Source organism: Manihot esculenta, chromosome 18 (genome assembly GCF_001659605.2).
Source record: "Manihot esculenta cultivar AM560-2 chromosome 18, M.esculenta_v8, whole genome shotgun sequence".
NCBI classification, from domain to species: Eukaryota; Viridiplantae; Streptophyta; class Magnoliopsida; order Malpighiales; family Euphorbiaceae; genus Manihot; species Manihot esculenta.
The window spans coordinates 6,832,841-6,860,148 of NC_035178.2; the positions used below are offsets into that span (position 1 = coordinate 6,832,841).

Here is a 27,308-nt window from a genome sequence, read left to right on the forward strand (position 1 = left end):
ATACCACTGTAACATCATTTACATAATTATGGCCGTAGCTTCTAATAATATTATCATTAAATATAACCAACTTCAGTTATTTTATCAATATTAATGAATTAGAAATAAAATAAAATTGTAATTAATTAATTTATAAAAGATAAATAACAAAATGGGTAATGTTTATGAACAGCTAACTGTTAAGTAAGTAACTTACGAAATGGGTGAATCTAATAAATTACTTTAAATTTAAAATGAATAGATAAAATATATATTTTAATTTCTATGTAGGTTTATTTTTATATTATAATTAAATAAAATTAATTATTAAATTTTTATTGATAACGATTAGTAAATAAGAAATCACTTGATTTTAAGTATAATAAAATTCACTAAAATTATATATTCTGAACAGTAACTTTTTATAAATGCTCCACTTATTAAAGAGAGGATGAATTTTAGTGAAATAAGGAGTATTATGGTATTTTGATTTCTTTTTCTATTGGCGTTATTTTTGCCACTGCGTATTAAATTATTAAATTCTTATCACGTGATGCTAATAAAAGCTCAGTATATTATATCATACATAATAATAATAATATTTAAATATATTTTTTAAAAAATATTTGGTATAATTTATCAAATAATTAATATATAGGAGTTAAAATTAATTACACAAAAAATTATCACTTATATTTAATAATTAAATCAAACAGCGGCTGGTACCGATATTACAAACTACAAAATTTAATAATTTTTCAATATTTTTAACGTTTAGCATAACTCTGTAGTTCAAATAAATATAAATCATAACAAATAAAATATTCATACAAATTAATTCAAATTAATTGATATTTTAATATTTAAATTCATTTTAATTGTTTAAATATATTATAAAATTAATTCTTACAAATAATAGTTGAATTCATTTAATTTTATATATTAATTTCTACTAGCAATTTATCTAAAATATATTTTATGGTACTTTATATTAAAAATTTTAATAACTTTTATAAATATTTTAATTTTATTTATTTGAAATATAATATATAGATATATAAATTTATTATAAAAACATTTTCTTTTATGTTAAACAACATCAGCCAAAAATCATCCACCAAAAATAACCGACAATTGTCGTATGCATAATAAAATAACCGACAACTGTTACGACAACGCATAATCACGTGACTAGGGCTAATTATGTACAAAAGTTGGTCCATTCGAAAATAAAAGATTCGGACACGAATTCATGAGTTATCACTGAAAGACCGCCCTTCTCTCATAAAACTAGATTTAATATGAAATTTTCGTTGTTAAAGATAGTCTAATATATCTATATAAACCCCTGTAATTATAGAATTTATATTTATTAACCGATGATATCTCAAGCAGACCTTAATATTTTTATTTAAAAAAATATTATATTTATTTTTAATTTTGATAATATAAAAAAATAATATCACAAAAATAAAAATATATAATTTTTTTATATTAAAATTTTAAATCATGCATTATATTGACTCTGTTATCCAATATATTGATTTAAACATCTAAATGAACCGTCAACTAATTTTATTTTTTTAAATTTCGACTATTGCGTTATAATTTTATTTCCACTACGTCATTATTTAAATTTAATTTTTATAAAATTAAATATATATTTAATTAATTATTAATATGTAAAATTCAAATTTATGGATATTTTATAATAATTTTGTTTACGTTTTCAATAGCCACTGTTAGATTAATTGATAAAATGTGATCAATGATAAAAATGAACAAAGTACATAAAAATAAAAAATAAATTAACAACTGAAAAATCTCAAATTCAACTGATATAAATATTATATATATATATTTAAGAATAAATATTATTTTTAAATATAAATCGTGATCAAATCTTACTTAGAGTAACTCTAAAAAAAAATTTTAATTCTTTATAAGTGCTAAAATTTTATTTATTTTGTTGATATTTTTCTTTAACCTTTTTAAGAATTGAAAGCTATTTTTCATTTTAGTGTAATATTATTTTATTGAAAGTTTTTCATATTTACAATACAAATTTTTAATTTTAAATCAAACCATCTTTTTAACTTTTAACTTTTAAATTTATTATAATTATAGCAAATTTTTAAATTAATTTTAATAAAATTTAAGTTAACTTACACCACATCTACATATTGATTATTTTTAATATATAAATAACTTCATTAACTAGAATTAAACTAATTAAAATTCTAAATCTTTAATTATATAAAAATTTTAAATTATAAAATTGAAATACTTAATTCTCTCTTTTTTAAATAATAATATTAATTGAGAATTTTAGATAATTAAGAGTTTAAGACTTTAATTAAAATTTAATTTAAATTAATCAGAGTATAGTAAAAATAATAAGCAGAGCTAATTTAAATCAAGATTAATTTAAAAATTATTATAATTATAATAAATTTAAAAATTGAGATTTATAAATATAAAAATTCATAAAATTATGATTATTTTACCAATACACCTTATATTATTAATAAGTTAATAGTTAAACATATTCTTTAACATTATAAAATATTTTTTAAAGTAATTATTACTGCATAAAATGTATCATTAATTATTAAACTCATTTTATTAACTACATGCTAAATTTATTATTCTAACAGTTAACAGCAAAAAAAAATAAATTTACTTTTGATTTTATTATAATTATATTCTATATTTTTTTATTAATTAAAATTTGATCCTTTAAAATTGTTTTAATTGTATTCTGCTATTATTTATACTGTTAAAAACTAACATAATTGTCACGTAACGCTAATACTACATCAGCCACATCAGTAAATTTCAGAATAAAATTGATAATAATTTAAAATTTTAGAATAAAATTACAACAAAACTAAAGTGTAGAGTTTTTTTAGTAATTACTTATTTTATTAATAATTTTTTTAAAAGATAGAGAAATGAAAATTGAATTTATAATTTTAAATAAATTATTTTTTTAACCGTTTAATCAAATCAGACTGTAGAATCAAATATTTAATTTATATATATATTTTTTGAAATTCACTCTAAATATTAATATAATTTAGAAAAAAGTGATAGATTAGTATTATAATTGAGAACTAAAAAAATAATTTAAAAAATGCATCTTAAAAAATTATTTTATTATTTTTAATATTTTCAAATTGAATTATGTTAAATATGATTTTAAATTATTTTTTAATAATATTTAATAAAATTATTTTTTTAATAATAATTTTTTAAATAATGCTAAATAGTAATCATATTAAATTGATTAAAAAATGTAGTTGATAATGATTTTAGTTAAAATAAAATCAAGATAAATTATTATTATTATAAAATTATTGATAAAATTAAAAAAATTAAATGATAATATAAATAATAATTTTTAAATATATTTAAAAATGAAAAAAAGTAATTTGATAATTTTATAAATTTCCAAATATATTTAGTTAAACATTAAAAAAAAATTTAATTGATAAAAAATAAAAAAAAATAAAATAAAATTGTAATAAAAATAAGGTATAAATTTGTTTTATAATTAATTCTGAATATTGTGGAGGTTGGAGGGTTACATGACAGTCACGTGGCAATTTGGTTGGCTTGTCAGCGATACAAATAACACGTCAGTAGAGTAATTACACGCTTGTTTTTTTGCCCTTTTAACTCTTATTATAAATATGCAATTTGTTCCTCAAGGCATTATAGCTTATTCACCATATCTGCATAGCAATGGAGATAGAGAGAGTGCAAATTCTATCCCATGGGGGGCTTGAGGAGCTACCTCCCCAATTTGTCCGCCCCGCCCACGAACAGCCGCAAAACACCAAAGCCATTGAAGGGGTCACTGTTCCTGTGATTTCATTGTCTCAGCCACATGATGCTCTCGTTGATGAGGTCTTTAGGGCAAGTACTGAATGGGGTTTCTTCCTCATCACAGATCATGGCATGCCATCATCTTTAATCCAACGGTTACAAGAGGTAAGCCAGGAGTTCTTTGCTCTGCCACAGAAGGATAAGGAGGCCTATGCCAATGATCCTGCTAATGGAAAATTTGAAGGCTATGGGACAAAGATGACCAAATCTCATGATGAAAAGCTTGAGTGGATTGATTATTTTTTTCATGTAATGTCTCCTCCTTCTAGAGTAAATTACGAGATCTGGCCCAGAAATCCTCCTTCTTATAGGTAAATCTGCCGTTTCTCTGTTAACCCATCTCGAGTTTTCAAGTTCAATGTTTCAGTTTTGTGTTCTGTACAGGGAAGTCTGTGAAAAGTACAAGGAGGAAATCCTGAGACTTACAGATGAGCTACTAAAATTGCTGTCAGAAGGGCTAGGCTTGGAAGAAAAAGTACTGAAATCCCATCTGGGTAGTGAAGAAATAGAGCTGGAAATGAAAATCAACATGTACCCACCATGCCCACAGCCTCAACTGGCGTTGGGAGTTGAACCTCACACAGACATGTCCGCTCTCACCATTCTTGTTCCAAACGATGTTCCAGGTCTTGAGGTGTGGAAAAATGGCAACTGGGTTTCTGTTCAATACCTTCCTGATGCGCTCTTCGTTCACTTAGGAGATCAGCTTCAGGTTCTAAAGTGAATCTGTTTGTGATTTTCTGAGTCATTAGCTAATAGTTTTCGGCGTCTGAATATGAAATAATTTAAGTTTCAGGTGCTTAGCAATGGAAAATATGAGAGTGTTCTTCACAGAAGTCTGGTGAACAAAGAAAGAATGCGAATGTCATGGGCAGTGTTCATTGCACCTCCACATCAGGCATTGATCGGACCTCTTCCAGAGCTCGTGGATGATGAGAAGAATCCTGCCAAATTTTCAACCAAAACGTTTGCGGAGTACCGTTACAGGAAATTCAATAAGCTTCCACAGTAATTGCAATATTATATAAACTTACAAATGTAACTGTATTCTCAATGTGCTTTCTATGGAAAATTAATATTAACCATGGATTATGATGGAACTCGAACACACATGATCAATATTTATAGTAGAATCAATCATCCCCACCCACATATCTTATGGTTATGTTCTATGTCGTCTGTACTAAATTTCTTTAGTTTCCTGCTTCCTTGGAATTTTAAGCTTTGTCTGTACTTCGATTTAAATGAATTATCCAGTAGTGAATGTACTTTGTACTATGCTATTATTCAATATATATATATATATATGGTTAAAATCACATGTATTATATTTTCTTTTTCTAATTACACCCTCTATGTTTCATGCATATCACAGTGGATTGCCTAGCAAGCTCAGATAAAAAAGTGGATAAATTGAACTTCGAGTGCTGTAATTGTTTGGGACTCTATCACTTGTTGATCCCATCCTCATTTATTTTGGATTTATCTCTATTTTCGTAAGTTTTGTTATGTATGCTTTGGTAATTTAGTTATCGTGTCGCATAAATTAAACTCTTAATCTTGAGTGGTACATAAATATCTATTTAATTTAAAAAAATATTTATTTAAATCGAATTTATATACACGCTAAATTATCAAAAATGATATGTTATTGGCTCTTCTCATAAATGAATAAATTAATAAAACAATGAGGTTAGAAAGCTTCCGGACCTAATGGATTTTCAAAGATTTTCTTTCAAAAGCATTGGGACTTAGTTGAAAATAATGTAATATAGTCAGAGATTTTTTTTATTCCTTTTTTCATCAAAAGGAGTTAATAGGATCTATATGTCTTTTGTTAATACAAGTGTATATGCCATTGTCACATTAAAGAAATTAGTCTGATAAGCCTGTTTATAATGTGATTTCTAAATCAATTGTGAATAGGCTTAAACCTTCAAGCATGTTTTTTTTTTATATCTCATGAACATATCTTTTATTAAACAAAGAATTGTATAGGATAATATTATCATAGCTCATGAGGTTTGATGTCTGAAATCTGAAAATTAGTCTAAATTTAAGTAAATTTTAGTAAGTTTGATCTCTCTTTTTTGATATTCTCCCTTATTCTCTTTTTATTTTGTATTTTTGGACCAATAACCGTCGTTTTGTGCCCATACTTCCCTGTCATATTCAAGCTAGTAGTGTGTATGGACCTTATTCTTTCCTTTCATTTTCAAACAATAGAACAATTTATAAAAGTCTTGCCTCAGTTATGGCAGAATAATAAATTTATCCTTAAAATATTTAAATTCTAAAAAAAATTTAACCCTTTATATTAATTTGTTGTTCACCAACAGCTTCTAAAATAATATTATATTCTTAATAAATGAAATATAATTTATTAATATTTAAGTTATATCAAATATTAAAATATTTTAATTCTATACTTTCATATTTAGTCTAATAATAAATGCATTTGAATAATTCTGAAAAATCTTAAATTTTACTCTTTAAATCCTGATTTTTATTTTTTAAAAAAATTTCGACTTTATTTCTAATACGTGTCAATTATATTAAAAAATAATATAATATTTATATCAAATCAAAAGCTAAAATTTAATTTATCATTTTTTAATTGAATTCCAACTTATAAATTATTAATAAATTTAATTTATTCATTATTCTTATTATTTTTTAAATTAAATATTTATTCTTATAAATTTTACATAATCTTTTATTATTAAAAACATAAAAATTATTATTTTTAAAATTAACAAAATAATATAATAAATTTATTAGTATTAATTATAAATGTATTATGTATTAATAATCAATATTAAATTAAAATAATTTTTTGTAAATGGTAATTATTAAATAAAAATAAAAAAATAAAAATAAAAAAATAAAAAGAATTTTCGAAAGTTAATTAAGTAATTCTAATGTAAATAGTTTTATGTGAAATTATTTTTTATAAAATTCTAATAATTTTTATAATATTTATTTTTAATTTAAAATTAATTGTTATAAGAATTTAAGAAAAATTAAATTTTTATATTATTAATTTTATTAAATACAAAAAATTTTAAAAAAATAGTTTATTTATTTTGAATACTTTTAAAATTATACATTTAAAGTAAGAGTTTAAAGTTTTTTCCAATTGCCAATAAATTTAAATTTAAATCTAAAAAAATAAAAAACAAGCAGAGTTTTTATGAATTATGTCTTAAATATTTGACCAGCAACTCAATTGAGTTGCAATTTTAATTAGTTTTAGATTAAAAATAATAAAGATTAAAATTTAATAATTTTAATTAAATAAATATATTTATAAATCAGTTCATAAATTTATTAAATAAATAAACTATTGATATTTAATAAATTGAATATCTATAAATTTCTCGGATTTATTAAATAAGCATAAAAATTAAATTTGTGTAATCAATCAAGTTAAATTTTAAATTTTTTATTTTTAAAATAAAAATTAAAAAAATAAAATTTAAAATCTCTCAAATTTATTTAAATATATTTAACACCGAAATATACTCTAAATTTAGATATACTTATCAAGCCAGATCGACCTGATCTGAAAAGTTTTATTTTTTCAACAGTAAAAGGAATTAATATGAGCCCTGCCAAGAAGTAATAAGAACTGATTTAAATATACTTGTGTTAGAGGTATACTAGAACTTTTGCAGGAATAGGGCAATGGTCACTTTCGGTGGAAAGGGTTAGATTTGGTTCTTCGCACACTATAATAACTGACTTTCTCATGGTGGTGGTTGGGATTGGTCACTAAAAATTGTTAGTGATTCTGGCAGTGTTTTAACGATTAATCAAAGCATAGACGTCATCTCTAGAAATGTAAGTTGCGGAGTTAGAGTTCATGTAAACCAAATTAACCAAAAAAGGAACAAAGAGGTGACAAGAGGTTGATGAAACGAAAAGGGATAAGGAACCAAGACTGCGACGCTGGGGTTAATAAGAAATTTTATCATACAACTGTAATTTTTATCGATTAAAAATATAAAAAAATATTATATAGGTTTATAACTTTTTCATTTTAATGTCTTCATAATCTATAAAAAATAAAGACGATTAACATGTATATACGAAATTCAGAAGGGTTATGTTTTGCTTGCTTGTTTACTTGTTTGTTTATGTATGATTGATGCTATGATTGAGATGCCTGTTTGTTTGTGGAACATTCGGGGACGAATGTTCTTAAGGGGGGAAAAATGTAATACTCGGCTAGATTCCGGCATCGGAATCTCTACCTTCCGGCGGAATCTCCGTTGGAATCAGGAATTCTGAAGATGCCAGAGGCTTCTAGAGGGGTAAAATGTGTTTTTCTAAAATGTTTTTACTGATTTCATGGTTTTAAATGAAAAAGGATTTGAGTTTTGAAAAGAAAAGACCAAGGAGGCAATTGCCAGGTTCGGCCGCCGAAAGTGAAGTTCGGCCGCCGAACATGGAAAGGCTTCGGGAGTGCCTTTGGCCTCCGAAAGTCTTATTTGAACAAACCAGGTTCGGCCGCCGAATCTCAAGTTCGGCTGCCGAACTTGCATGAGTTTAGGGGGCACGTTAGGCCGCCGAAGGAGGTTTAGCTGGCCGCCGAAGGAGGTTTAGCTGGCCGCCTATAAAAGGCTCTCAGACCGAAAATGGGTGAGTTTTCTCCCCATTCTCGTGCTCAGGTGTGTTCATGTCCTCCTTAAGTCGTTTTCATGCTTTTTCTTCAATCCTTCACGTTTTCATGAGTTTTATTCTTGGTTTTGAAGAGTTTTCAAGCTTAGATCGAAGTTTTGGGAGCTTGGAGCTTTTGGAGCTTGGATTCTCCACACCTCCGAGTTAGGGATCACACCACCCTCGATCTTCAAGAGGTAAGTGTAGATCTTTGCTTCCCTAGTGTTTTTATAAAGTTTTATGAAGGTTTTAATGGTAGAGTATGGGTAGATATGCATGTTAGGATTTATGTGGGTTTTATGCCCAATGTATGTTATGTGATGTTTGTGTTGAGGAGTTTATGTTAGTTTATGCTCCTTTATGCTTGTGGGAGTGAGTATGCATGATTGGGAGAGAGTATGTGAGGATTTGGGTTGTTTTGATGGTTTTGGCCTATGTGGGTTATAAGCTATCCATGTATGTTTTTGTTGTTGTTTTTGGAGTTTAATAAAGCTATTAAGCTCCTTTGTGCATGGTTAAGGGCTTGTGCATGTTTTGGTAAGGTTGGGTGTTTGTTTTGGGGTGTTGGAAGGTTTGGGAGGCTGTTGATGCATGAGAAGCTGAGTTCTGCCCTTCTGGGAAGAACTCAGATTCGGCCGCCGAAGGTGGTTTCGGCCGCCGAACCTGCCTTTGGATGCATGGTTTGGCCGCCTAATCTTGCCCCCGAAAGTTGAGTTTTGGCGTGAAAGCAGACTTTCAGCCGCCGAAGGAAGGATTCGGCCGCCGAAAGTGCCTGACTTTCGTCTCTGGAGTGGGACTTTCGGCCGCCGAAGGTGCCGCCGAAAGTGCCCGAGTTTCGTCTCTGGAGGAAGGGTTCGGCCGCCGAAGGTGCCGCCGAAAGTGCCCTGTCCAGCCTTTTCATGGGTGTTTTCTATGCATGTTTTAGTGATGTTTAAAGGGGTTTTTGGGGGTATGATTATGAGTTGTTTAGAGTATGTTTGGCACCTCATTCGAGTCCACCTGTGTAGGATCGGACCCGAGGGACCGAGGAGGCCAGTAGTGCTAGCAGTTGCAGAGTCAGTCAGCGTCTGCCAGGAGGTGAGTAGAACTAAACTTAATCTTTTATGTACGAAATCTAATGCCTAAAGCATGTTCATGCATCATGATTACATGTAATAGGATTGATTGCACTAGTTTCACGAATATGACGCATTGCATTATTTGATGTTGATTCAGGAGGTTTGGACCAAGGCGACTTCAATAGCCCATTTCTGTCATGGAGTCTTGGGTAAGTCCTCTGAGAGCCGGACAAGTACATATAGGAAAGTCACTGTGAGCTCTCTGTGGACTAGGTACCCCGTCATGTATGTGAAAGTCCTGTGTGAGCTCCTTTGGGGGAGCCGGGCACCGACAGAGGGAATTTTGAGGTCATTTCCGATCCTTGAGAGTAAAGGATGCTAGCAAAAATGAACTCTCAAAAACAATCCGTGGGGAATATTTATCTGCATGAGCCCCGAGACGGACCAGATACAGTTATGTGATTTCTTTGTGTTCTGACGCATTTCATGAGAGCATGTAATTAATGAACTGTTTTCTATGTTTCTACTCACTGGGCTTTTTAGCTCACCCCTCTCCTCTAACCCCAGTGTTGTAGGTTTGAGGTTGATCGGGAAGTCTCAGAACAAGGGCTAAGTTTATGTAATAGTTTTAGATTAGCACTTTTAGTGTGGACATGTATTATAAATTGAGATAATGCTTTGTAAGAGAATGTAATGTAAAGTAGAGCAGAGTTATGTTTATGGATTAGTACTGTGCTTGGCCCTAAGACTTGGTTAGTCCCTGTTCAATACATGATGTATGTAATGTTTTAGATGTTGAGTTGTGTTGAACTAATCTTGTGGCATGTGTTGTTTACCACGTTATGTTATGGATGAGGACCCTAGTAGAGGTCTTATGTTTGTGGTTTGTTGGATGTATCCCAGCTTGATGTATGTTATGTTGACCCGGCTAGAGTTTTGAGGGCTCTAGAAAAAAGGGGTTTCTTTATGTTTCCAGTTATGTTGCATACAGGACAAGCTCGGTTTATACATCATATGTTTCAATTTTTATGTTAAAGTTTTGTTCATGTATGGGATTTGACCAGGTGATAGGAGGTATGTTTGGCTTGCTACGGGTCCCGGCGGCCTTAAGCCGATCTGGATCCTAGCGCCGGTGGCGGTTCGGGCCGTTACAGAGGGGTATCGGTTTTCGGGCTGTTACAACCCGTGCCACAATGTCGTAGTCTCCTCTCATTAGAGCGTCTTGTGTTGTATCGACGCCCGTCAAATGATGGCTCCTGTTAAGCTTCTTCAGAATTTCAACATCATCGTCAGCCATAGATATATTTAAATCAGGAGGTTGAGATCGAGGTCTTGAACTCTCCCCAACAATTGGATCCTGAGTTGGAAAGCCGAAATCCCCTGAATAAGGGGTTGCAGAAAATAACTCAGGAAAATCCGAAGAAAACAAGCTAAGTCGGCTTGAGGGATCATCAAGTGATTGTCGAGGGAATGCTGGAAAAACAGACTCTGATGGAGTATGTGGTTGCGCAGGGGAGAAGAAGTCAAACGACGTGCTAGCTTTCCCTTCCCCTCCAGTCTGATCGTAATTGGGAGGAGTTGGAGTAAATGACTGAAAAGGCATAGAAGAAGGCCCCGGTGTCCATCCTGTATACTGACTCTGAAAATCGTCTCCATAAGTGGGCATTTATGAAGATTGGCCCAATTCTGTGTATGAGCCGTATGGATGGAATGCAACTGGTGATGGTATTTGCATTACACCAGGGTTTGGCATAGGCCGTGGAATCTCCGTCTCCCTTGATGGCCTGGTAGTGTGGCGACGATATCGTGGGGGATTCCTGGAGGAGGAGGGTGCGTCGTCGTGTACATCATTTGGAAGCGGTTGGGAAGGTGGCGCCGGCTGTGGAGGTGGTATTTGGGAAATGCGATCGAACAAACGAAGTGCATGAAACATTGAATTGACCGCATTTCCAATCTTGTCTACTGTTGGGTGACGAACTTGACTCGCCCATAAGCGGCAGTTCTCCAGACCATCCTCCTGTAAAATGTATTTATTAAGATTTCTATCCCCAAAGTTAAGTAATGTAAATATTTATATAATTAATACATAAATCATAGTGAATCGCCCATTACCACAGCGTCGATTGATGCACCCCTTTGAGACACCCACCGACGTGCAATCATTCTGTACCATTCCATGTACTGTGAATGGTAATATAATGGCTGGGTCAGAGTATTGCTGGCGACAATCCGTCGGTGCCTTGATTCCCAGAACGTAATCCAATGTTGGTTCTCGGTCATCCAGTTCGTAGCTAAAGAAGTTAATTTTATTGAATGCATATCAGCTGTTTGACGGGGTGGTTGTGGAATGGGCTGAGAAAATCCAAACTGCCTTAGCACCTTGTCAGGTCGATGCCACTCAACAATATGAAAACAAATAAGTGGAACAACTGATTTCCATATTTGTCTACCCTGTAGACAGTAATCTGACATACCGTCCACCACAACATCAGAGTATGGCTCCCATATAAACTGTGTATATAAGATAATGTTAAAGGTTTAAATTGTATAATTTGAATTGACATGTAATTTAAAGGTATAGAATGATGACCTCTTCGGCTTCCATTCGATCAAGTTGGTACCGAAGTTGCACAAGCACATGCGTTGTAACTTTAGTAATACTTTTAGCATTACTCCACCTATAGAATTTATAGTTTGGAATTAGTAACAAGATGTTGGACTTGATAGTATAGTAGTACACAATTTATAGCACATACCGACTGCCAATCGGTGTATCTGGAAGGGGATTTATCTGGGAGATGGTAGGGGCAATTGTTTTATTCTGTCCCATGCACAAATTTGTAAAATATGCAGTGGCCCGCCAATTTGCTGCACTTGTGGTGACGTTGCCCTGCAAAGCTCTTTATAAAGTCAAGCAAGGCAGGCTGCACCCCAGCTATATTGACCACAGGTGTTGAAATTAGCGAGTAGTGGCAAAAACATTAGATTGACCCTATGAGCAGACTGATCAACAAATAGGGATCCACCTATTAGTCGTAAAAGGAAAGCCCGAGCATGCCTCTGAATAGTAACATCATCAGCGTACTCTGGAATTTGGTCAAAGTTATCTCTCAACCAGGTAAGTGCAACAGTATTTCCTTTCATAACTTCACGATCCGGGACTAACCCAAGCAAATCTTGACATATTAATTGCCAAGGCTATCCCGTAGTCCCAATAACAGCACTACCATCAACAGGCAATCCAGATATCAGTCCCATATCTTGAAGTGTAACAGTACACTTTCCATGGGGTAACATAAAAGTATGTGTTTCTGGTCTCCATCTCTCAACCAAAGCCGTTATGAGGTGGTGATCTAAGTAGAAGAAGCCTAAAATTTATATATTTCTCTCCACATTTTTTTCACTCTATTTTTAGCTAATTTACCTCTTAAAATTTTTGGAACAACATAAATATAAGCCATAACTCAATTAAAACAGAAAAAAAAGAGAATAAGTGAGAATTAAGAAAAAGCTGAGGGAAAAAAGAAATATGAGAGGTAGAAAATCACTGGTGTTGGAGGGGTATTTATAGGAAAATGTTGGGATGGGTTGGCGCCTCTTTAAGAGACGCCAGGTGAATTTCCGAGGCAGGCTGGCGCTTCTTTAAGAAGCGCCAGACTGACCCTGGCGCTTCTTAAAAGAAGCGTCAGGCTGACCCTGACACCTCGGGAAGCTTGGACTGACGCTTTCCGAGACGCTTCTTTTAAGAAGAGCCAGGGTCAGTCTGGCGCTTCTTAAAGAAGCGCCAGCCTGCCTCGGAAATTCACCTGGCGTCTCTTAAAGAGGCGCCAACCCATCCCAACATTTTCCTATAAATACCCCTCCAACACCAGTGATTTTCTACCTCTCATATTTCTTTTTTCCCTCAGCTTTTTCTTAATTCTCACTTATTCTCTTTTTTTTTCTGTTTTAATTGAGTTATGGCTTATATTTATGTTGTTCCAAAAATTTTAAGAGGTAAATTAGCTAAAAATAGAGTGAAAAAAATGTGGAGAGAAATATATAAATTTTAGGCTTCTTCTACTTAGATCACCACCTCATAACGGCTTTGGTTGAGAGATGGAGACCAGAAACACATACTTTTATGTTACCCCATGGAAAGTGTACTGTTACACTTCAAGATATGGGACTGATATCTGGATTGCCTGTTGATGGTAGTGCTGTTATTGGGACTACGGGATAGCCTTGGCAATTAATATGTCAAGATTTGCTTGGGTTAGTCCCGGATCGTGAAGTTATGAAAGGAAATACTGTTGCACTTACCTGGTTGAGAGATAACTTTGACCAAATTCCAGAGTACGCTGATGATGTTACTATTCAGAGGCATGCTCGGGCTTTCCTTTTACGACTAATAGGTGGATCCCTATTTGTTGATCAGTCTGCTCATAGGGTCAATCTAATGTTTTTGCCACTACTCGCTAATTTCAACACCTGTGGTCAATATAGCTGGGGTGCAGCCTGCCTTGCTTGACTTTATAAAGAGCTTTGCAGGGCAACGTCACCACAAGTGCAGCAAATTGGCGGGCCACTGCATATTTTACAAATTTGTGCATGGGACAGAATAAAACAATTGCCCCTACCATCTCCCAGATAAATCCCCTTCCAGATACACCGATTGGCAGTCGGTATGTGCTATAAATTGTGTACTACTATACTATCAAGTCCAACATCTTGTTACTAATTCCAAACTATAAATTCTATAGGTGGAGTAATGCTAAAAGTATTACTAAAGTTACAACGCATGTGCTTGTGCAACTTCGGTACCAACTTGATCGAATGGAAGCCGAAGAGGTCATCATTCTATACCTTTAAATTACATGTCAATTCAAATTATACAATTTAAACCTTTAACATTATCTTATATACACAGTTTATATGGGAGCCATACTCTGATGTTGTGGTGGACGGTATGTCAGATTACTGTCTACAGGGTAGACAAATATGGAAATCAGTTGTTCCACTTATTTGTTTTCATATTGTTGAGTGGCATCGACCTGACAAGGTGCTAAGGCAGTTTGGATTTTCTCAGCCCATTCCACAACCACCCCGTCAAACAGCTGATATGCATTCAATAAAATTAACTTCTTTAGCTACGAACTGGATGACCGAGAACCAACATTGGATTACGTTCTGGGAATCAAGGCACCGACGGATTGTCGCCAGCAATACTCTGACCCAGCCATTATATTACCATTCACAGTACATGGAATGGTACAGAATGATTGCACGTCGGTGGGTGTCTCAAAGGGGTGCATCAATCGACGCTGTGGTAATGGGCGATTCACTATGATTTATGTATTAATTATATAAATATTTACATTACTTAACTTTGGGGATAGAAATCTTAATAAATACATTTTACAGGAGGATGGTCTGGAGAACTGCCGCTTATGGGCGAGTCAAGTTCGTCACCCAACAGTAGACAAGATTGGAAATGCGGTCAATTCAATGTTTCATGCACTTCGTTTGTTCGATCGCATTTCCCAAATACCACCTCCACAGCCGGCGCCACCTTCCCAACCGCTTCCAAATGATGTACACGACGACGCACCCTCCTCCTCCAGGAATCCCCCACGATATCGTCGCCACACTACCAGGCCATCAAGGGAGACGGAGATTCCACGGCCTATGCCAAACCCTGGTGTAATGCAAATACCATCACCAGTTGCATTCCATCCATACGGCTCATACACAGAATTGGGCCAATCTTCATAAATGCCCACTTATGAAGACGATTTTCAGAGTCAGTATACAGGATGGACACCGGGGCCTTCTTCTATGCCTTTTCAGTCATTTACTCCAACTCCTCCCAATTACGATCAGACTGGAGGGGAAGGGAAAGCTAGCACGTCGTTTGACTTCTTCTCCCCTGCGCAACCACATACTCCATCAGAGTCTGTTTTTCCAGCATTCCCTCGACAATCACTTGATGATCCCTCAAGCCGACTTAGCTTGTTTTCTTCGGATTTTCCTGAGTTATTTTCTGCAACCCCTTATTCAGGGGATTTCGACTTTCCAACTCAGGATCCAATTGTTGGGGAGAGTTCAAGACCTCGATCTCAACCTCCTGATTTAAATATATCTATGGCTGACGATGATGTTGAAATTCTGAAGAAGCTTAACAGGAGCCATCATTTGACGGGCGTCGATACAACACAAGACGCTCTAATGAGAGGAGACTACGACATTGTGGCACGGGTTGTAACAGCCCGAAAACCGATACCCCTCTGTAACGGCCCGAACCGCCACCGGCGCTAGGATCCAGATCGGCTTAAGGCCGCCGGGACCCGTAGCAAGCCAAACATACCTCCTATCACCTGGTCAAATCCCATACATGAACAAAACTTTAACATAAAAACTGAAACATATGATGTATAAACCGAGCTTGTCCTGTATGCAACATAACTGGAAACATAAAGAAACCCCTTTTTTCTAGAGCCCTCAAAACTCTAGCCGGGTCAACATAACATACATCAAGCTGGGATACATCCAACAAACCACAAACATAAGACCTCTACTAGGGTCCTCATCCATAACATAACGTGGTAAACAACACATGCCACAAGATTAGTTCAACACAACTCAACATCTAAAACATTACATACATCATGTATTGAACAGGGACTAACCAAGTCTTAGGGCCAAGCACAGTACTAATCCATAAACATAACTCTGCTCTACTTTACATTACATTCTCTTACAAAGCATTATCTCAATTTATAATACATGTCCACACTAAAAGTGCTAATCTAAAACTATTACATAAACTTAGCCCTTGTTCTGAGACTTCCCGATCAACCTCAAACCTGCAACACTGGGGTTAGAGGAGAGGGGTGAGCTAAAAAGCCCAGTGAGTAGAAACATAGAAAACAGTTCATTAATTACATGCTCTCATGAAATGCGTCAGAACACAAAGAAATCACATAACTGTATCTGGTCCGTCTCGGGGCTCATGCAGATAAATATTCCCCACGGATTGTTTTTGAGAGTTCATTTTTGCTAGCATCCTTTACTCTCAAGGATCGGAAATGACCTCAAAATTCCCTCTGTCGGTGCCCGGCTCCCCCAAAGGAGCTCACACAGGACTTTCACATACATGACGGGGTACCTAGTCCACAGAGAGCTCACAGTGACTTTCCTATATGTACTTGTCCGGCTCTCAGAGGACTTACCCAAGACTCCATGACAGAAATGGGCTATTGAAGTCGCCTTGGTCCAAACCTCCTGAATCAACATCAAATAATGCAATGCGCCATATTCGTGAAACTAGTGCAATCAATCCTATTACATGTAATCATGATGCATGAACATGCTTTAGGCATTAGATTTCGTACATAAAAGATTAAGTTTAGTTCTACTCACCTCCTGGCAGACGCTGACTGACTCTGCAACTGCTAGCACTACTGGCCTCCTCGGTCCCTCGGGTCCGATCCTACACAGGTGGACTCGAATGAGGTGCCAAACATACTCTAAATAACTCATAATCATACCCCCAAAAACCCCTCTAAACATCACTAAAACATGCATAGAAAACACCCATGAAAAGGCTGGACAGGGCACTTTCGGCGGCACCTTCGGCGGCCGAAAGTCCCACTCCAGAGACGAAAGTCAGGCACTTTCGGCGGCCGAATCCTTCCTTCGGCGGCCGAAAGTCTGCTTTCACGCCAAAACTCAACTTTCGGGGGCAAGATTAGGCGGCCAAACCATGCATCCAAAGGCAGGTTCGGCGGCCGAAACCACCTTCGGCGGCCGAACCTGAGTTCTTCCCAGAAGGGCAGAACTCAGCTTCTCATGCATCAACAGCCTCCCAAACCTTCCAACACCCCAAAACAAACACCCAACCTTACCAAAACATGCACAAACCCTTAACCATGCACAAAGGAGCTTAATAGCTTTATTAAACTCCAAAAACAACAACAAAAACATACATGGATAGCTTATAACCCACATAGGCCAAAACCATTAAAACAACCCAAATCCTCACATACTCTCTCCCAATCATGCATACTCACTCCCACAAGCATAAAGGAGCATAAACTAACATGAACTCCTCAACACAAACATCACATAACATACATTGGGCATAAAACCCACATAAATCCTAACATGCATATCTACCCATACTCTACCATTAAAACCTTCATAAAACTTTATAAAAACACTAGGGAAGCAAAGATCTACACTTACCTCTTGAAGATCGAGGGTGGTGTGATCCCTAACTCGGAGGTGTGGAGAATCCAAGCTCCAAAAGCTCCAAGCTCCCAAAACTTCGATCTAAGCTTGAAAACTCTTCAAAACCAAGAATAAAACTCATGAAAACGTGAAGGATTGAAGAAAAAGCATGAAAACGACTTAAGGAGGACATGAACACACCTGAGCACGAGAATGGGGAGAAAACTCACCCATTTTCGGTCTGAGAGCCTTTTATAGGCGGCCAGCTAAACCTCCTTCGGCGGCCAGCTAAACCTCCTTCGGCGGCCTAACGTGCCCCCTAAACTCATGCAAGTTCGGCAGCCGAACTTGAGATTCGGCGGCCGAACCTGGTTTGTTCAAATAAGACTTTCGGAGGCCAAAGGCACTCCCGAAGCCTTTCCATGTTCGGCGGCCGAACTTCACTTTCGGCGGCCGAACCTGGCAATTGCCTCCTTGGTCTTTTCTTTTCAAAACTCAAATCCTTTTTCATTTAAAACCATGAAATCAGTAAAAACATTTTAGAAAAACACATTTTACCCCTCTAGAAGCCTCTGGCATCTTCAGAATTCCTGATTCCAACGGAGATTCCGCCGGAAGGTAGAGATTCCGATGCCGGAATCTAGCCGAGTATTACATTTTTCCCCCCTTAAGAACATTCGTCCCCGAATGTTCCACAAACAAACAGGCATCTCAATCATAGCATCAATCATACATAAACAAACAAGTAAACAAGCAAGCAAAACATAACCCTTCTGAATTTCGTATATACGTATTAATCGTCTTTATTTTTTATAGATTATCAAGACATTAAAATGAAAAAGTTATAAACCTATATAATATTTTTTTTATATTTTTAATCGATAAAAATTAGGGTTGTATGATAAAATTTCTTATTAACCCCAGCGTCGCAGTCTTGGTTCCTTATCCCTTTTCGTTTCATCAACCTCTTGTCACCTCTTTGTTCCTTTTTTGGTTAATTTGGTTTACATGAACTCTAACTCCGCAACTTACATTTCTAGAGATGACGTCTATGCTTTGATTAATCGTTAAAACACTGCCAGAATCACTAACAATTTTTAGTGACCAATCCCAACCACCACCATGAGAAAGTCAGTTATTATAGTGTGCGAAGAACCAAATCTAACCCTTTCCACCGAAAGTGACCATTGCCCTATTCCTGCAAAAGTTCTAGTAGACCTCTAACACAAGTATATTTAAATCAGTTCTTATTACTTCTTGGCAGGGCTCATATTAATTCCCTTTACTGTTTGAAAAAAAAAAAACCTTCCAAATTAGGTCGACCGGCTCGGTAAGTATATCTAAATTTAGAGGATATTTCGATCGTACGTATATTTAAATAAATTTGAGAGATTTTAAATTTTATTTTTTTAATTTCTATTTAAAAAAAATTTAAAATTTAACTTGGTAAAGACTTGTATTGATTACACAAATTTAATTTTTATACTTATTTAATAAATCACAGAAATTTATAGATATTTAATTTATTAAATATCAATAGTTTATTTATTTAATAAATTTATGAACTGACTTATAAATATATTTATTTAATTAAAATTATTAAATTTTAATCTTTATTATTTTTAATCTAAAACTAATTAAAATTGCAACTCAATTGAGTTGCTGGTCAAATATTTAAGACATAATTCATAAAAACTCTGCTTGTTTTTTATTTTTTTAGATTTAAATTTAAATTTATTGGCAATTGGAAAAAACTTTAAACTCTTACTTTAAATGTATAATTTTAAAAGTATTCAAAATAAATAAACTATTTTTTTAAAATTTTTGTATTTAATAAAATTAATAATATAAAAATTTAATTTTTCTTAAATTCTTATAAAAATTAATTTTAAATTAAAAATAAATATTATAAAAATTATTAGAATTTTATAAAAAATAATTTCACATAAAACTATTTACATTAGAATTACTTAATTAACTTTCGAAAATTCTTTTTATTTTTTTATTTTTATTTAATAATTACCATTTACAAAAAATATTTTAATTTAATATTGATTATTAATACATAATACATTTATAATTAATACTAATAAATTTATTATATTATTTTGTTAATTTTAAAAATAATAATTTTTATGTTTTTAATAATAAAAGATTATGTAAAATTTATATTTTAAATGTTATAAAAATATTGATAATGATTTTTTAATGAATGTGATCAAAATGACTATCATTTATAAGAATAAATATTTAATTTAAAAAATAATAAGAATAATGAATAAATTAAATTTATTAATAATTTATATAATATAAAATAGTTCAATAATTCTATTATATTTAATTTGATTTTAAATAAATAAATTTTTTATAAATAAAAATAAATCTAATTTTATTATAGAATTTAATTTTTTTCTTAAAAAATTAAATAAATTAAAGTTGGAATTCAGTTAAAAAATGATAAATTAAATTTTCGCTTTTGATTTGATATAAATATTATATTATTTTTTTAATATAATTGACACTTATTAGAAATAAAGTCTGAATTTTTTTAAAAAAGTAAAAATTAGGGGTAGAGAGTAAAATTTGAGATTTTTCAGAATTATTTAAATTTATTTATTATGAGACTAAATCTGTAAATTTAAAGTTAAAATGTTTTAACACTCGATATAATTTAAATATTAATAAATTACATTTCATTATTAAGAATATAATATTATTACATTCCAAGGCTTAGTCTGGTGGAAAGTGCATTCTGTAGCCTTTAAAGATCTAAGATTCGACTCCCCAACCCTTTATTTAAAAAAAAAAAAAAGAATATAATATTATTTTAGAAGCTGTTGGTGAACATCTCATTAATATAAAGGGTTAAATTGTTTTTAGAATTTAAATATTTTAAGGAGAAATTTATTATTCTGCCATAACTGAGGCAAGACTTTTATAAATTGTTCTATTGTTTTTTTTTTTTTAATTGTTGAGAAATTGCCCTATTGATATTTGGTAGAAAGTAGGACAAATAAAGAAAAGAAATGCGAGAATAAAATTAAAAAAATCAATAAATACATAATATATAATTTATATATACAATTTTTTACTAAAAAGAAAGAAGATAATCGGTGTTTTTGGAATTCTTTACACCCCACCGTCCATACGACTTTTTATCAGACGTACAGACGACGGAGACTTAAAAATTTCACCCACTTTATCGTTTCTCCAGTTTAGCCTACGCCCCACGGCGCAAGTTAGCGTCCAGCAATCCCAACGAGGACACGTGTCGCGAGATCTAAAGCCCCATCCCTTCTCCCTCCCACCAAAGAAAAGGAAAAACTACATCCGAAAAGGGGAGGGAAAGCAAAAGAAAGTGAAAGAAAAAGGAAAGTAGAAAAGAAGAGAAGGAAAACTGGGTGCTGGGTTGAGAGGAAGATAATATAGTAGAAAAAGGAATCGATAGTCGGCGCCTCCTTGTCATCGCCGACCATTCATCACGTCGCTTTCCTTTTTTTTTTTGTTTACTTCCACTTCCCACCACCCACTTTCTTTCTCTATAGCCCCCTTTTAATTATTATTAAATTCTTGCTTCTTTTTTTTTTTTTTTTTCCGCTGCTTTCTCTTCTTATAAACCCTATCGCCTCGTCTCCTTCCTCTTCTTGTTGTTGATTCTTTTTCTTCCTTTTTTCTTTTTGTTTTTTGGTTTTTTACCCCTTTTTTCAATTTTCGGTTCTTCCGGATAATTTTTTTGGCAAATCGGAAGACGCCTTTGTTTTGATTTTATTTTGTTTTTGTTTTCTGATCTAGGGTTTTATTATCCCTTCTCTATTTTTTATGTTGATTTGTTTTTTCCGCTAAATTATTATTATTATTATTATTATTATTTAACTATCGAGTATTTTCGTGGGATCATGAGGGGTGCTACTGAGCAATCGTCGGCTGTAGTGGCTGAGAGGATTGAGGACGGTGGAGATAAGGATAAGGAGAAGAAGAAGAATAAGCGCCGATCTAATCGTCGATCTAAGCAGAATTCTCCTAATCCAGGTTTTTCTTTTTCTTTTTACCTTTTAAATATTTGTTATTGATTTACTGGATTGTATAGCTTGTAGAGTAATTCTTGCTATACTCTTATTCTATCAGTTACAGTTGTCTCTGAAGTGGCCAAATATTGATTAATTGTTATGAAGTTATATCGTGGATGATGATGATGTGAATGTGAATTTTTTTGCTTGTCCTTTCTTCCTTTTGTCGTTTGTTTGGCTTCCTGTTGATCATATGTCCTGTTAATTCTTTTTGGGAATTTTGGTGGCTGGCCATTTGTTTCCTTGAATATTATTATGAATTTTAGAAGTTAGAATGATTGTTCCCACCACTAAGTTGCTTAAATTTTACAATTATTTGGGCTATGATGATGCATTTGACTTTTCTCGTTCTCGTTCCTGTGATGGCTTCTAAACTTATGTATTTGAGTCCCCTATTTGAATGCATGGGTAACATCCAGTCAATGATTTTTGCTTTTATTTTCTTGAACTTGATTATCATGAGAGCAGCTTCTAATTTAGTAAACGGAACATGCGGGGAGTTGTCACATTCATGTGGTAATGGTGTCCAAACGAAAAATTTTGTATCCTCCTTGAATTGTTCTTCATCAAGGGAGCCAGAATTAGGTGTTCACTTTTTGAGTGAACCTGGGCTGACCTCTGCATCAAATGTAGCCTTCAATTCGATGCCTACTATGCATATAATTGAGGAAGTGGAACACGCATTACAATCTGATCTTGAGGGTGAACCATTGTCCAACTCATGTCCTGAGCCAATTGTTGGTGGAGTTCCCCACCGAAGATGTTCGAACAAGGATGTGTTTCCTTTTGATCAGTTTGGTGGTGGTGCTCAAGGTAAAATTTTTGCTCCCCACTGGTCTGTGGAGGCAATTAATGAGGCACTAGAGGTTAGTCTGATACCTGATTCATTGACAATGTTGTTGCTGCATGTAGCTTTCTGGTTATGTTGGTTGAACCAGTTTTTCATTTTTTTTTCCTCCAAATATTTGGCAGAAAGGTAATGCATTCAAAGCACTATTTCATGTGAATGCTCACAATCGATTTGAGGTAAGTACAAGTTGCTTTGTCATACTCATAATGTTCTCAAGTAATAAGTTTATTCACGCTCTGTATTTTTTGGTTATTGATGGGCAGTTTGCATATGCTGTTTCTGATGACAGGCATACTGCAGAATTGAGGGAGTTACGACAGATGTTCTCATAAGCGGAATTTCTGCACAGAACAGAGCTGTAAGTCTGGAGTTTAACTGTTCTCAGTAATTTTCGAATTGGTGATGTTTATGTCATTTTTTTTTACCATAGTAAGAAGTTAGCTAGATAATGACTAGGAATTGTATTTGAAATTCGATGCTTGATTGATTTGTCTATTGTTAGCAAGGAATGCTATGTTTGATTATCTGTGTAGTATTAATAGACAAACTCACCATATACACCTCTGATCACTTATGGAGGGATTGTGTTTCTGATGGTTTGATATTACTTCTTTTTTCCCCACCTGTAGGTGGAAGGGGACAGAGTGGTCATTAAAGTTGATCCATTGGCATTCTGGACTAAGATGAAAGGTCCAAATGGGCAATCAGCCAATGTTTCTTTGGCTGAAGAGCGCAATTTTGTTGTAGAAGCTGGTGAGACATCTGGGGGTAGCTGCAAGGGTAAAAGTAAAGTGGATGTGGATTATGAACATTCTGATCCTGGAAGTTCCAGCCTTCCTCAAAAGGGAATATATTATGAGGATTCTTCTTGTTCTGGTGAGGGTGTTCACCACGAAGTGAATGGTCCAGTGGGTTGTAATTCTGTTAATGGGTATAACCTACCTTATTCAGATTCTTTACAATTTGGTCATTCTACTGGAAAGGATGAAGATATGAATGGTGTGGACATGCTATGCAAAATTATTAGTTCATACCCATCAAAACGCCCAACTGGTAAAGTTGTTGGCATTGTTGAGAAATCCCTTCGGCGTGATGCTGTTGTTGGTTTTCTAAATGTTAAGCAGTGGTTTTGTTATAGAGAAGGTTTTACAAAAGACACAAAGAAGAAGAAAAATTCACCATCTATGTCTGCCCATGAGTACATTCATCTTACACCTACTGATCCAAAATTTCCCAAAATGATGGTACTTGTGAGAAGCTTGCCTGACTCCATCAAGAAAAGATTGGAGGAAGGAGATACTACAGTGGAGATGGAGCTGGTAGCTGCACAGATTGATAACTGGGATGAAGAATTCCCATTGCCATATGCCCATGTCTCGCACATATTTGGACGGGGTAGTGAAATGGAGCCACAACTTAGAGCAATTTTATATGAAAATGCAATTTGTTCTTCGGATTTTTCTTCAGAATCTCTTTCTTGCGTACCATGCAATGCTTGGGAGGTGCCAGCAGAGGAGCTTAAAATTAGAAGAGACATTAGAAATTTGTGCATATTTACCATCGACCCTTCCACTGCCACTGACTTAGATGATGCTCTCTCTGTGGAAAGGTTGCCTAATGGCATTTTCAGGGTGGGTGTTCACATCGCTGATGTCTCATATTTTGTTTTACCTGACACAGCCTTGGATAAAGAAGCTCAGAGTCGATCAACAAGTGTCTACATGTTGAGACGCAAATTACCAATGTTGCCTGCACTTCTTTCTGAGAATCTTGGTTCACTTAACCCTGGAGTAGATAGACTTGCATTTTCTATTTTCTGGGACTTCAACAGTGCCGGAGATGTCATGGATCATTGGATTGGTCGCACTGTGATACGTTCTTGTTGCAAGCTTTCGTATGAAGATGCTCAGGCTATGATTGATGGGATGACCAGTGAGGAGACCACTGACTCATTTGGAAACCGCTTGCCTCTGTTGCATGGCCCTTTCAAATGGCCAGATGTCATTAGATCTGTCAAGACTCTGAATGTAATTTCAAAAAGTTTAAGAGAGAAGAGGTTTAATGATGGGGCTCTGGAGCTTGAAAGTTCCAAAGTTGTTTTTCTATTTGATGAAGATGGAATTCCATATGATAGCATGCTTTCTGAGCAAAAAGACTCCAATTTTCTTGTTGAGGAGTTTATGCTTTTGGCAAATAGGACAGCTGCGGAAGTTATATCTAGAGTTTTCCCAGATAGTGCACTATTGCGAAGGCATCCTGAACCTAATATGCGGAAGCTAAGAGAGTTTGAAGCTTTTTGTTGCAAGCATGGTCTAGAATTGGATACTTCTTCTTCTGGCCACTTTCATCAGTCATTGCAAAACATCAGAGAAAAGCTGAAGGACGACACTGTGTTGTTTGATATCTTGATGTCTTATGCTTCAAGACCGATGCAGTTGGCTACCTATTTTTGCACCGGTGTTATGAAAGATAATATGAATGATTGGGGTCATTATGCACTGGCTGTTCCTCTCTACACACATTTTACTTCACCATTGCGTCGATATCCTGATATAGTCGTACATCGAACGTTGGCCGCAGCTATAGAGGCAGAGAATTTGTATATGAGAAGTAGAAGAATGTCCCATGATATGATATCGGGTGAAGAAGTGACAAGGTGCTTCACTGGTGTTTACTTTGATAAAGATGCAGCAGAGTCCTTAGAAGGCAGGGAAGCATTAACAGCTGCAGCAATCAAACATGGTGTTCCCTGTGCTGAATTACTTGCGGTTGTTGCTTCTTACTGCAATGACAGAAAGCTGGCTAGTAGGCATGTCAAAGATGCCTGTGATAAGCTGTACATGTGGGTCATGCTGAAGAAGAAAGAGGTTTTTTTTTTCCTCCATTCATGCCTTTGACAATTCTGTACTTGCTATTTCTGTTTGATTATCAGAATCGTCTATAAATGTATTCAGGGCTTCATGATTTGCATTTCATATTTTGTACAGATTTTATTGTCTGAAGCGAGAGTTTTGGGTCTTGGACCAAAGTTTATGTCCATTTATATCCAAAAACTAGCTGTAAGTTGCTTTATACTTCTGCATATTATTTGGCCGTATTAGATTGTATAATGTTGTTTACCAATTCTCATGTATGTAAGCTTTCAGGTCGAGCGAAGGATATATTATGAGGATGTTGAAGGCTTGACAGTGGAATGGCTTGAGGCAACATCAACACTGGTGCTAAATTCATGTGCCTACAAGCGCACATTTAGAAGGGCTGGCCCTGGTACTTACAGGGTGCTTAATGAAATTGCATGGGTTGTAAATCCATGCAACCTGAATATGGAGCTTGGCACAGTTGGAAAGATTGCAAATAAGTGCAGTGCCACACATTTAGACAAGAATGGATTTGCATCCCAACATGAGCCTGTTTCAGCGTGGGAGATTGACCCTGTAGTTTTCCCCCTCACTGTGCGTCTTCTTTCAACAATTCCTGTAGCTCTTCATGCTGTTGGTGGGGATGATGGACCTATTGATATTGGGGTGAGGCTATTTGTGAGCTCATATTTTAGCTAAGTTATGATACAAGTGTTTGCATTTGGAACTTGACAGACAAGTCTTGCAAGTGAACGAACTCACAGGCAGAAGGTAACGGAGCTGGTAAAGGAAAAGGATAAAAACAAGCTCTGTTGTAGATAAGAATTTTAGTGTATAGTTGAAATAGTTAGATGAAGGAATCTAAGGTTTAGAATGGCTGATAATTTCCAAAATCTGTTTTACGATTGGTGGTGAAATATCTCGTGGGAGATGTTGATATTGGCAGGCTTTTTGTTGTGGCCTTAAGTTTTGGTGGCCGTTTCTAACAAAATCTGCATGACGGGATTGGCCCTTGTTTTTGTAAGGCTAGTTCCATTTTCATCAAATTCGGCAGAGATTGGAGCGAATATTACTGGTTTTTGTTTGGAATTTGGATTGGTGCAGCCCAATAACTTTTAATTTTGGGTGGCTATGTTCAAGTGTTTTTTAATTTTTTTCAATTTAAATACACATGCACCGGACATAATTCTCCCGTGAGATAACAAGGTTTTCTTTTGGGAGGGGAAGTTATATCCAGGAGATGTAACATTTTCTGCACGATACTGTTATAAAATAAGACAAACGCATATGGGGATGTAATATTATTGACACTGAAGAAAACCCTAAATAATCTTGTATTTGAATTTATTTTCAGATGATGCCAGTAGCACGCATAGCTGACATGTTTGCTTGATGGATGTGTATCTGATACACATTTAAACCCAGCAAGTGGGAAATTTTATTATTATGATGATTATGGAAGAGCTTTGTAAGTAGTGTATTCTCCTATTGTTGCTTGATTCTTAATGCTTTGCAATTGTTATTTTAAGATGGTATTGAATATCAAAAGAAAGCAGAAGTTGGGCAGTTTTGAGCTTAGGTTGTTGCCAACTTTGATGAAAAATATTGTGCTGTTAATGAAAGTTGTTGTAGACTCTTGTGCACTTTGTGAAATGTTTTTCCGCCTATCACCTGGAGAGCACTTGGCGATTCCAAGAAGGAAAAGATGGTCTCCCAGAAAGCTTGAATCATC

At 34.4% G+C, this 27,308-nt stretch overlaps 4 protein-coding genes across 6 annotated transcripts; 3 read left to right on the forward strand and 1 right to left on the reverse strand.

The window, feature by feature from the left end:
* The first annotated feature begins 3,690 nt into the window (after positions 1-3,690).
* On the forward strand, positions 3,691-5,189 carry LOC110606120 (flavonol synthase/flavanone 3-hydroxylase). Its single transcript, XM_021744882.2, has 3 exons — positions 3,691-4,181; positions 4,255-4,582; positions 4,667-5,189. The coding sequence occupies exons 1-3, from the start codon at positions 3,727-3,729 to the stop codon at positions 4,880-4,882; spliced, it is 999 nt and encodes a 332-aa protein (XP_021600574.1). The 5' UTR covers positions 3,691-3,726; the 3' UTR covers positions 4,883-5,189.
* A 6,067-nt stretch (positions 5,190-11,256) lies between these two features.
* On the reverse strand, positions 11,257-12,734 carry LOC110606151 (serine/threonine-protein phosphatase 7 long form homolog). Its single transcript, XM_021744915.1, has 5 exons — positions 12,582-12,734; positions 12,347-12,480; positions 12,181-12,268; positions 11,703-12,101; positions 11,257-11,607 (listed from the first exon to the last, which is right to left on the reverse strand). Exons 1-5 carry the CDS (start codon positions 12,732-12,734, stop codon positions 11,257-11,259), a joined length of 1,125 nt encoding a protein of 374 aa, XP_021600607.1.
* Positions 12,735-13,866: 1,132 nt separating this feature from the next.
* On the forward strand, positions 13,867-15,344 carry LOC122722387 (serine/threonine-protein phosphatase 7 long form homolog). The gene is made up of 5 exons (XM_043953077.1): positions 13,867-14,019; positions 14,121-14,254; positions 14,333-14,420; positions 14,500-14,898; positions 14,994-15,344. The coding sequence occupies exons 1-5, from the start codon at positions 13,867-13,869 to the stop codon at positions 15,342-15,344; spliced, it is 1,125 nt and encodes a 374-aa protein (XP_043809012.1).
* A 5,672-nt stretch (positions 15,345-21,016) lies between these two features.
* Positions 21,017-26,931, forward strand: LOC110606819 (DIS3-like exonuclease 2). 3 transcript variants are annotated; one of them, XM_021745807.2, is made up of 7 exons: positions 21,031-21,830; positions 22,337-22,734; positions 22,841-22,894; positions 23,008-23,076; positions 23,348-25,585; positions 25,706-25,777; positions 25,865-26,931. In XM_021745807.2, exons 1-7 carry the CDS (start codon positions 21,698-21,700, stop codon positions 26,273-26,275), a joined length of 3,375 nt encoding a protein of 1,124 aa, XP_021601499.2. In that variant the 5' UTR covers positions 21,031-21,697; the 3' UTR covers positions 26,276-26,931. The 3 variants fall into 3 exon arrangements, with proteins under 3 accessions (XP_021601500.2, XP_021601498.2, XP_021601499.2); XM_021745808.2 differs by having other exon boundaries at positions 21,017-22,734; positions 25,858-26,931; XM_021745806.2 differs by having other exon boundaries at positions 21,029-22,734.
* The last annotated feature ends 377 nt before the right edge of the window (positions 26,932-27,308 follow it).

Bases quoted from the DNA above. Each gene is read 5' to 3' on its own strand.
- LOC110606819 (XM_021745806.2), top strand. From the start codon at position 22,192: ATGATGATGCATTTGACTTTTCTCGTTCTCGTTCCTGTGATGGCTTCT. The intron at 22,895-23,007 runs GTAAGTACAAGT...TTCTGATGACAG, and splicing joins ATGCTCACAATCGATTTGAG to GCATACTGCAGAATTGAGGG. The intron at 25,778-25,864 runs GTAAGTTGCTTT...GTAAGCTTTCAG, and splicing joins TTTATATCCAAAAACTAGCT to GTCGAGCGAAGGATATATTA.
- LOC122722387 (XM_043953077.1), top strand. From the start codon at position 13,867: ATGAAAGGAAATACTGTTGCACTTACCTGGTTGAGAGATAACTTTGAC. The intron at 14,255-14,332 runs GTATGTGCTATA...TAAATTCTATAG, and splicing joins GATACACCGATTGGCAGTCG to GTGGAGTAATGCTAAAAGTA. The intron at 14,899-14,993 runs GTAATGGGCGAT...TACATTTTACAG, and splicing joins GTGCATCAATCGACGCTGTG to GAGGATGGTCTGGAGAACTG.
- LOC110606120 (XM_021744882.2), top strand. From the start codon at position 3,727: ATGGAGATAGAGAGAGTGCAAATTCTATCCCATGGGGGGCTTGAGGAG. The intron at 4,182-4,254 runs GTAAATCTGCCG...TGTTCTGTACAG, and splicing joins AGAAATCCTCCTTCTTATAG to GGAAGTCTGTGAAAAGTACA. The intron at 4,583-4,666 runs GTTCTAAAGTGA...TTTAAGTTTCAG, and splicing joins ACTTAGGAGATCAGCTTCAG to GTGCTTAGCAATGGAAAATA.
- LOC110606151 (XM_021744915.1), bottom strand. From the start codon at position 12,734: ATGAAAGGAAATACTGTTGCACTTACCTGGTTGAGAGATAACTTTGAC. The intron at 12,481-12,581 runs GTCAATCTAATG...AGAGCTTTGCAG, and splicing joins TTGATCAGTCTGCTCATAGG to GGCAACGTCACCACAAGTGC. The intron at 12,269-12,346 runs GTATGTGCTATA...TAAATTCTATAG, and splicing joins GATACACCGATTGGCAGTCG to GTGGAGTAATGCTAAAAGTA.